Consider the following 9,410-nt stretch of genomic DNA (forward strand, 5'->3'; position numbering starts at 1 on the left):
ATGGAAATGATTTGTAAGCCGTAAAGTCCCCTGTAAATGTTTTCTATCACCATTACAATTTATGGGTTTACCACCAACTAGTTAAGGGTAATCTTGGGAGGCTATTTTTCACTTCTTTAAGCTTCTCTTTCATTATTTGTAAAATGGAGCATGTTGCATATGCTATGCTTCTCTCAGATTTGATATTATTCCTTTTAGCACATCACTGGATGGGATGAATCAACTTGACCTTCCCTACTCTAGGCTCCAAGGTCATCCACCATATCACCCGACCAGTTGCATCTGCCACTTAACCCGATGTTTTCTGGATAAGACACGCAAGTAAGAGGAAGAGAAGGTACAGTAGCTTCATGACGGGAAAGGAGTTTTCAGAATTCCAGGTAGAACCAGCGTCTGGTGGCACACCTGAATTAGGGCAGGCGATCTGGGAGAGAGTTTGAAAACTTCAGCTGGAAAGAAAGTGCTTTTATCCTTCCAGAGATGTTCAGCTGGGCCTGGGCCCAATTTGAGGATGTTTCATCGATGGACACATGGTCCAAGTGTTTGCCTGTCGTAAAGGAAGAGGTTTGCAAGAAGTCAGGGTTTCCACATTGATTCTCACTTCTGCTTATGGCTCTGAGGTTTGATGCACTTTTGGGGGAAAAATCATTAAACATTGAATTCTGTTAGAAAATTATTCATTTCTTTTTTTCACCTTTCTTTCATGTCTCTGCATCTGTCCACTTCTCCTTTCAGAATAAACAACCTCATCCATGGGGTCGCAAAGAGTTGGACACGACTGATTGACTGAACAACAACAAGCCAACATACATACACCTTTCACAATCGAAAAATGAGAAGGAATTTTGGAAATTAAAATGGTCTTTTTTCACTCTCAACATTTTTTTTTTTTTTGCTACCTTCACAGAGAGAATTGATCCATCCTAAGCAAGCTCTTGCATAGACCACAATCAGGTGAGGCTTTATGGGCTACAGTATTTCTTAATAGAGGTAATTCATCAATGTATTCTTGAGTGAAAAGCACCAAAGAATACCAGATAAGGGGCTTCTTAGGTGGCCCTAGTGACAAACAGCCCCACCTGCCAATGCAGCAGATGCAGTTTTGTTCCCTGGGTTGGGAAGGTCCCCTGGAGAAGGGAATGGCAACCCACTCCAGTATCCTGGCCTGGAGAATCCCATGGACAGAGGAGCCTGGTGGGCAACAGTCCATGGGGTCACAGAGTTGGACGCAACTGAAGTGACTTAGCACACATGCATACCATGTAAATCATTGATATTTTTCTCCATGTCTTTCTTCTCTCCACTTGGTTTTGCTTTACAGTGTTCATATCTCTCTTTTTCTTTATATGTAAGTCTCCAAAATAACAAGTCCTGTTTTATTATTTCACAGTCTCAGCACCTAGAACAGTGCCTGGCATAGAGCAGGTAGTCAAACATTTTTTTCTACGAATACGTACTAGTATGGAAGACTCAACATATAGGTGAATGAATAAATGGATGAATGGAGGGAATGAGGGAGGGAAGGAGAAAAGAAAGGAAGGCTTGGGCATAATCCTTAGGGTTTTGAGGGTCTGGAGAGAGCCCATTAAGTTGCTTTACCCCAAAGTGTTCCCGAGCACAAACACCCACTCACCCACTCCCAACATAACAGGTCAAAGCAGGTCATAATACATCATGGTCTCTAGCCTTCCCTCCCTACCTCTCTTCCATCTTACCTGAACTATATGTTCTGACATTTTTTCTCTCTCCTGAGGCAACTTAGCAATAAAGTGTTTTCACTTTTAATCTTTTGATCAGCATTTGAATCTTTCACTAAGTGGAGATCTATTTTAGTTTAGTGACATCAACCTAAAAATAGAGTAAGTGTTTGTAGGAAGCTGTTTAAATAAGTCTTACTTAATTCTACAGAATAGCTGTGAGGGTTTTACTTCCTTGGCCCCAGCAACAGTACTTTCATAATAATAAAAAAGAAAGTATAGACTACAGGCAATTGGCCACATTTCTCTCTTGTACTTTTATACTGAAAGTGATCCATTACACTGACTCCCTAAATGTTATGCACCTATTCCCACCCCTTCTTCAACCACAGATGTCTCTCTCTCTCTCCTGGAAACCTACCTTGCAGTTGGCTCCTCTGCCCTTCTCAGGTGGACTGCGGCAGAGACACCTGGGAGCCCCTGTCCATGGCTACACGATTATCGGCCAGGTCAACAAAGGGCGGAGGAAGGGGTGAGTGAGGTCACACAGGATGCCTCCTGATCCCTGTTGGCAGGAGTCATCCTGGTGAAGCGGTGGGGGACCAGCCAGACTCGATGGCATTGTTGTCACCGAAATCTTGGTTTTCTCTGCCCACTGGAGCCAAATAAAATTTGCCGAGACAGAGTTTGGGGCAAACAGAAAGATGGCTTTAACCCTTAAGCCTACAGAAGGGAGAACACAATAGGTTCCTGCCTCAAGGAGCCTGTCTCCCCTCCATCGGGAATCCAGGGGATCATACAGTCGGGGCTCACAGTCAAGGGTTGGAGATACGGGACAAAAGGTGTAGGGGTCCTGAATTCTCTCTTTTTGCACTGTTTGGAATCAGTCACTAGGCCAGTGTCAGGTAGCTAGGTATTTGGGTGTGGCAGTTGGTCCCTGTGGTTGGGTCAATTGTCCTTTGGGGATTTCCTGGTGACTTTCTTCCTGTAATTCAAAAGGGGGAAAGCAAACCACTAGGGGTGGCTTCCAAAGAGAGTGCACCATAAAGTTAAGCATCAACATGAGGTTAAAATAGAGCAAAGAGAGGTACCAAACTACAAGGGGAGGTTTATGATGCACTAAAGTTAAATTCAGGACATGGCTAGAATAAGTTAAAGAATCATAGATGCAGAGTGTGGCTCCTGCAGAGTTAGAGGGCAACAGGTACAGATGTAGTTTGCATAATATGTTAGTCTTCTGAAAAGAAGAAACTTAGTTATCAATGCAGACTGTTGATTGCTAGCAAAGTAATGCTCAAAATCCTTCAAGCTAGGCTTCAACAGTACATGAACTGAGAGCTTCCATATGTACAAGCTAGATTTAGAAAAGGCAGAGGAACCAGAGATCAAATTGCTAACATCTGTTGGACCATAGCAAAAGCAAGACATTTCCAGAAAACATCTACTTCTGCTTCATCAACTATGCTCAAGCCTTTGACTGTGTGGATCACAATAAACTGTGGAAAATTCTGAAGGAGATGGACCACCTGACCTGCCTCCTGCAAAACGTGTATGCAGCTCAAGAAGCAACAGTTAGAACCAGACATGGAAAAACAGATTGGTTCCAACTGGGAAAGTAGTAAATCAAGGCTGTATATTGTCACCCTGCTTATTTAACTTCTGTGCAGAGTTCATCATGTGAAATGCCAGATTGGATGAAACACAAGCTGGATCAGGATTGCTGGGAGAAATATCAATAACCTCAGATTGCAGATGATACCACCCTTATGGCAGAAAGTGAAGAGGAACTAAAGAGCCTCTTGATGAAGCTGAAAGCAGAGAGTGGAAAAAGCTGACTTAAAACTTGACATTCAAAAAACTAAGATCATGGCATCTGATACCATCATTTCATGGCAAATAGATGGGGAAACAGTGGAAGCAATAGATGACTTTATTTTTTAGGCTCCAAAATCACTGCAGATGATGATTGCAGCCATGAAAATAAAAGATGCTTGCTCCTTGTAAGAAAAGCTATGACCAACCTAGACAGCTTATTAAAAAGCAGAGACATTACTTTGCCAACAAAGGTCCATCTAGTCAAAGCTATGGTTTTTCCTGTAGTCATGTATGGATGTGAGAGTTGGACTATAAAGAAAGCTGAGCACTGAAGGATTGATGCCATTGAACTGTGGTGTTGGAGAAGACTCTTGAGAGTCCCTTAGACTGCAAGGAGATCCAACCAGTCCATCCTAAAGGAAATCAGTCCTGAATATTCATTGGAAGGACTGATGCTGAAGCTGAAACTCCAATACTTCGGCCACCTGTTGGGAAGAAGTAACTCATTTGAAAAGACCCTGATGCTGGGAAAGATTGAAGGTGGGAGAAGGGGATGACAGAGGATGAGATGGTTGGATGGCATCACTGACTTGATGGACATGAGTTTGAGTAACCTCCGGGAGTTATTGATGAACAGGGAGGCCTGGCGTGCTACAGTCCTTGAGGTCGCAAAGAGTTGGATATAACTGGGCAACTGAACTGAACTTTAGCATATGAGATCTTAGTTCCCTGACCAGGGATTGAACCCATGCCCCTTGCATTGGCAGCTGGAGTTTTAACCACTGGACCACCAGGGAAGTCCCTGCTTTTAGTTTTTGTAGCTGCACTAGACGGGGGCAAGAGGTGGAGATGGTTTGGGTCTCACCCCTGAGTAAGCATGAGAAATGAGACCCAGGACCCAGGTGGAAAAACTGCCTTGGACCAGAGCATGAGCCCATTTGGTTCATGAGTCACATGGGAAAGCCATCATCTTCCCGGTGCTGAAATGACAGGAGCATTCCTCCCATGCAGGAGTCCAACATGACACCCAGAAATGTTATGGCAATAAAACATCAACAGATACAAGAATGCAACTTAAAATTAAGTAGAAATTAAAAACTGAAATCCCAACAAAGAATATGATAAAAATTTAATATAAACAGTACCACCAAACCACACTTAATGGCAGATAAATGTTCCATGATAATAAAACAAACTAAAAATAAAGGATAAAAGGGATACAAGATATATGAGGTGTAAGACTGAGTCCCAAATACAACCTTTGAGATGAAAAAGGTTTGGCAGATACACCATGGGCATTTCTGTGAAAAAAGAAATATAAAGTTGAGTAAAATGTTGACAGCTGTTATCATTTTTTTCCTCCATTAAACACACACAGGTTTGTCTCTTTTGAGCTGCTAAATTTAGGCTCAAGGCATGATTTTAAGCTACTGCTGTATTGATTTCCTGTTGCCGCTATAGCAAATTGCCACAAGCTACGTGGCTTAAAGGAACACATACTTGTTATTGTGGTTCTGAGGATCCAAAGTCCCAAATGGGTCTCATTGGCTTCAAATTATGGTGTCAGCAAAATGCCGTTCCTTCTGGAGGCTTCCTTCCTTCTCACGCTTAGAAGCTGCCTGCCCTCCTTGGCTTATGGCCTCTCCACATCAGTGTGAGCTGATGAGAGGCCGGTTTAGCCTCTCAGCGTGCATCTCTGACACTGGTCTGCGTCCCTCCTTCATGTCTAAGGCTCCTTGTAATGAGATGGCATTGTGCACAGCCAGATACTCCACGTCATTTCCCTATCTTAAGGCTGAATGCTTAGGTACCTTAATTCACCTGTGCTGTAATTCTCAGTTGTCATGTGTCTGCCCTTTCAGGCTACTGAAACAGAAACACCATAGGTCAGGTGGCTCTTTCTTTGCACTTTGTTTTTTAACTGAAGGATGATTGCTTTACAGAATTTCGTGGTTTTCTGTCATAGAAAAACAAGAATCATCCATGGGTTCACCCATGCCCCCTCCTTCCCGAAACTTGTCCCATCTCCTTCCCCATCCCACCCTTCTAGCTGGTCTCAGAGCCCCTGTTTGAGTTCCCTGAGTCACACAGCAAATTCCTGCTGGCTATCTATTTTACATGTGGTATTGTAATAGGTGGCTTACTAACAACAGATCCTTACTTCTCAGTTTTGGAGGCTGGGAGCTCCACGATCAAGACAGAGCAGGTGGCTGGTGGATGGTGGTCTTCTCCTTGTGTTCAGAGGGCACAAGGGGTGAGCCATCTCTCTGGGGTCTCTTTCATAAAGGCCCTCATTCCACCCAGGAGGGTCCCACCCTCATGACCAAATCACCTCCCAAAGGCCCTGTCTCCTAACACCATCCCCATGGTGACCTCAGCTTGCACTGAGGGAAGAATTAATGCAAAGACCAAAGAGCTGCTCACACATACAGCGTGCACCAGCAAGGCTCTTGGTTTAACTAGCAAACCCTCTGAAGAAACTGCAAGCAGGCTGAGGTCAGCATGCTCGCCCTGCCCCCTGCGGTCTCTGTGTCCTGTGCTGTGTTGTCTTCACTGAATTGTGCTTTCCACAGGACTTGTTTTTCCATAGCATCTAGTTTCATCATATCATGTACACACAGAGAGACATGCTTTGTCCATGTCAACTCTGTCATTCAGTTGATGACAATTTGTGAAGCAATGTCTCGTCTCAATGCCCAGCACTTACAGGAATAGGACAATCCATGCCTATAGAGATCTTACAGCCCAAAAGGGAATCGGAAGTGTATCCACGTGTGCACAAGGCAGGAGTAAGAAGCAGAAACCAAATGGAAGTGAGGGCTGCAGGGGACAGGGGAGGGGGGTTTCCTCCTGGAGCGGGGGCGGGGGCTTTCCTATGGGACTGGTGTGCTGGTGATTCTGGACCCCTGGGGTGCATGTTTGAGGGGAGACACGGGGCAGGACAGGGTGCCCTGGGCTGGGAAGCAGGAAGGACAGGAGACATAGGGGCTGGGGAAGGTCAGGCCCCCAAGGAACAGGGGGTCACACCCCTGGGAGCACAGAGCACCCCACCACGATTCCCCGATGGTTCACGTGGGGAGCTCAGAGAGCATCCTCAGGGATTTCGGAATTCATTTGGGATCAGACACCACACAACAACCTCAGTGACCAGTGGGCAAGATTCTTTAACTTTGAACAAAATTTATTCTGGTTTAAATTTTAGACGCTCTGTCAAAGGGCGCAGTTTCTGACTGGGCATTGATCCCGGCTGTGTCTTGGCCTTCTTTTACTTCTTTCTACAGCATTTTACTGCCCGCCCAACACAGGTGCCAATCTGTTTCATGCTTCCAGGACACCTGATCGGCACACAGATGCCTTTATTCCTAACACAGCTTACAGGATTTCCTACTCCTTGAGTAAATCCTAAAAAGAGAACAGAGAGGGAAAAACGTGTCAGCAGGAAAGCAGCATCTCGAGAAGGCCAGCTGTGTCCCCTCTGAGCAAGGCCCTGGGGCTTTCTGTGCTGAGATGCGGACATGGCCTCGTGACAACAAGATGTGAGTCCAGGACCCTGTGGACCAGTTTGCAGACAGACGCTGACCCTGCCCAGGCTCTGGTGGACCCTCACGTTTCCAGAACCAGAGGCTGAGGGACTGGGGTGTGAGGACCCCGGTTGTGTGCGGGGTCAGCTCCACCACAAGGGCAAAGACCAGGAAGCTCTGCTACATCCACCTTCCCGCCAGGAGTCAGAAGCGGCCCACAGGGGTCTATTTTCACTGTTTAGTTTTCCGACTCATGGAGTCAGTCAAGTAGTAGAGCTGAGATAGGAGGAAAAGATGCAGCTGAAAGTGTAAGAACTGTTTAAAGAGAACTTACTCTCAAAGCAACTTACAGCTGACAGTGACAATGGTTCAGAAAAAAAAGTTTTGTATCATCATCTGTACTAACTCGGAACACTCTCAGCACTGGGGCCAGTCAGCCCCTCTCCTCCTCCCTTTGTGGTTTCCTCCCGATCAGCGGCCTTCCCATCCTCTCACATGCCTGACCAGGGGCCTTCCCGTCTTCCTCACAGGCCCTTTTCTCTTTTGGCCACAAGGCACCTCTGGTCCTTCTCTAGTTCCCCCTCCAGGGATTGAACCCAGGCCCCAGGCACTGAGAGGCCGTCTTCCTTACACCCTGTCCTCTCTCCCTGCCACTGTGCTAAGAGTTGGGTTACAGTCATAAACAACACTGATCAGACAAGGGAATTTCAACTTGATTTTGACATCTAATCAGTTGTCTCAGGTCTCAGTCTCTGCAGCCTCTCTCTCCCTCCCTCCCTCCTTCCTTCCTACATATTTTCATCCTATTTCCGGAAATATCAAGGGTAAGATGAAAATCAGACAGCCGATCCTGCACACTGCTTTGGATGTGCTGCCTCCCAGCTGTGGAGCGAGGGTCTCATCATCAGCGACGTGTCCTGGAGGACTTTCCTGCTGAAGAGACTCATCACGGAGCGTCCCAAGGGCAGCTCCCAAAGCCCAGGCTTGGCCTGACTCACCTCTGGACTTCTCTGGTCGCCCAGAGCCGCTACCCTTCGGATAGAAAGATTTATAAAGCGACATTCTGTGCTTCTGTCATGGGACAAAATCAAATTTCTTGGTTTTATGAAAAAGAAAAAAATAAGAGTCACTTAACAGAGACATCTTCTGTTTCCTCCTCATGAAACCAATGAGGAGATGGGCTCAGAAGCTCGGACTCACTAGAGTGGCTTAGAAACAGCCAGGAATTTTGCAGGGCCCTTCTCAGACCCCTCTCGCTACTAAGGACTCAGCGCAGGCTTCTCAGGAGCATCAAATATGGTGGGTTTAGTCTGACCACGTGTAGATGGGGGTAGCAGGACAGAAGGAGGTAGAAACAGGAGAGAGAGCCCACGGCTCCCTCCAGGGCTCCCAAGAGCTCACCTGACCAAGCAGACAGGACCAGGAAGAGGAGCGCGAGGAGCAGGTGATGGAGCCTCATGCTGGCGTCCCGAGCTCTGCGGCTGATGCTGGAGAAGACACTGCGATTGCCGCTTTATAAAGGTCCCAGGTTCCGGGAGGAATTCTGGGCTGGCTGTGGATTTGGTTATTAGGAATTGGTTAACTGATCCTCTTCCCTGTGTGTCATGGGAGTGGCCTTTATGGCACAAAGCAGGGTCAGGGTCAGTCACTCTTATGCTAATGAGGCTGGGGAAAACCCCAGAAAAAGCTTTCCTGCTGCTCTTTTAACAAGAAGCTTCTTCCTGGCAGTCAGTTCAGCTGATGGGCAGGGGTGTGGCAAGGGGCACAGACTTGCCTGTTTCCCCTGGCAGGGGCACAGACTTCTTGCTGAACCTTCGCTTACCCGCTCTCCAGCCCCACCCTCGCCCTTCCAGGGCTTTGAAAGTGCCCACTGTTTTCCTGTGCAGAAGGAAATGGCACCCCACTCCAGGACTCTTGCCTGGAAAATTCCATGGATGGAGGAGGCTGGTGGGCTACAGTTCATGGGATTGCACAGAGTCAGACACGACTGGGTGACTTCACTTTCTTTATTTCTATAGTTCCTTATTGGCTGGAAGAAGCACAAGCTGGAATCAAGATTGCCGGGAGAAATGTCAATAACCTCAAATATGCAGATGACACCACCCGTATGGCAGAAAGTGAAGAGGAACTAAAAAGCCTCTTGATGAAAGTGAAAGATGAGAGTGAAAAAGTTGGCTTAAAGCTCAACATTCAGAAAACTAAGATAATGGCGTATGATCCCATCACTTCATGGGAAATAGATGGGGAAACAGTGGAAACAGTGTCAGACTTTATTTTTTGGGGCTCCAAAATCATGGCAGATGGTGATTGCAGCCATGAAATTAAAACACGATTACTCCTTGGAAGGAAAGTTATGACCAACCTAGATAGCATTTGA

The 9,410-nt window shown here is 46.4% G+C and overlaps 1 protein-coding gene across 1 annotated transcript; it reads right to left on the reverse strand.

Moving 5' to 3' along the window:
• Nucleotides 1-6,679: 6,679 nt before the first annotated feature.
• On the reverse strand, nucleotides 6,680-8,498 carry TAP (tracheal antimicrobial peptide). Its single transcript, NM_174776.1, is given in 2 exon segments — nucleotides 6,680-6,914; nucleotides 8,435-8,498. Coding segments are annotated over 2 exon segments (195 nt in total). The 5' UTR covers nucleotides 8,493-8,498; the 3' UTR covers nucleotides 6,680-6,777.
• Nucleotides 8,499-9,410: the final 912 nt, after the last annotated feature.

The sequence above is a fragment of the Bos taurus genome, chromosome 27 (assembly GCF_002263795.3).
Source record: "Bos taurus isolate L1 Dominette 01449 registration number 42190680 breed Hereford chromosome 27, ARS-UCD2.0, whole genome shotgun sequence".
Taxonomy (NCBI): domain Eukaryota; kingdom Metazoa; phylum Chordata; class Mammalia; order Artiodactyla; family Bovidae; genus Bos; species Bos taurus.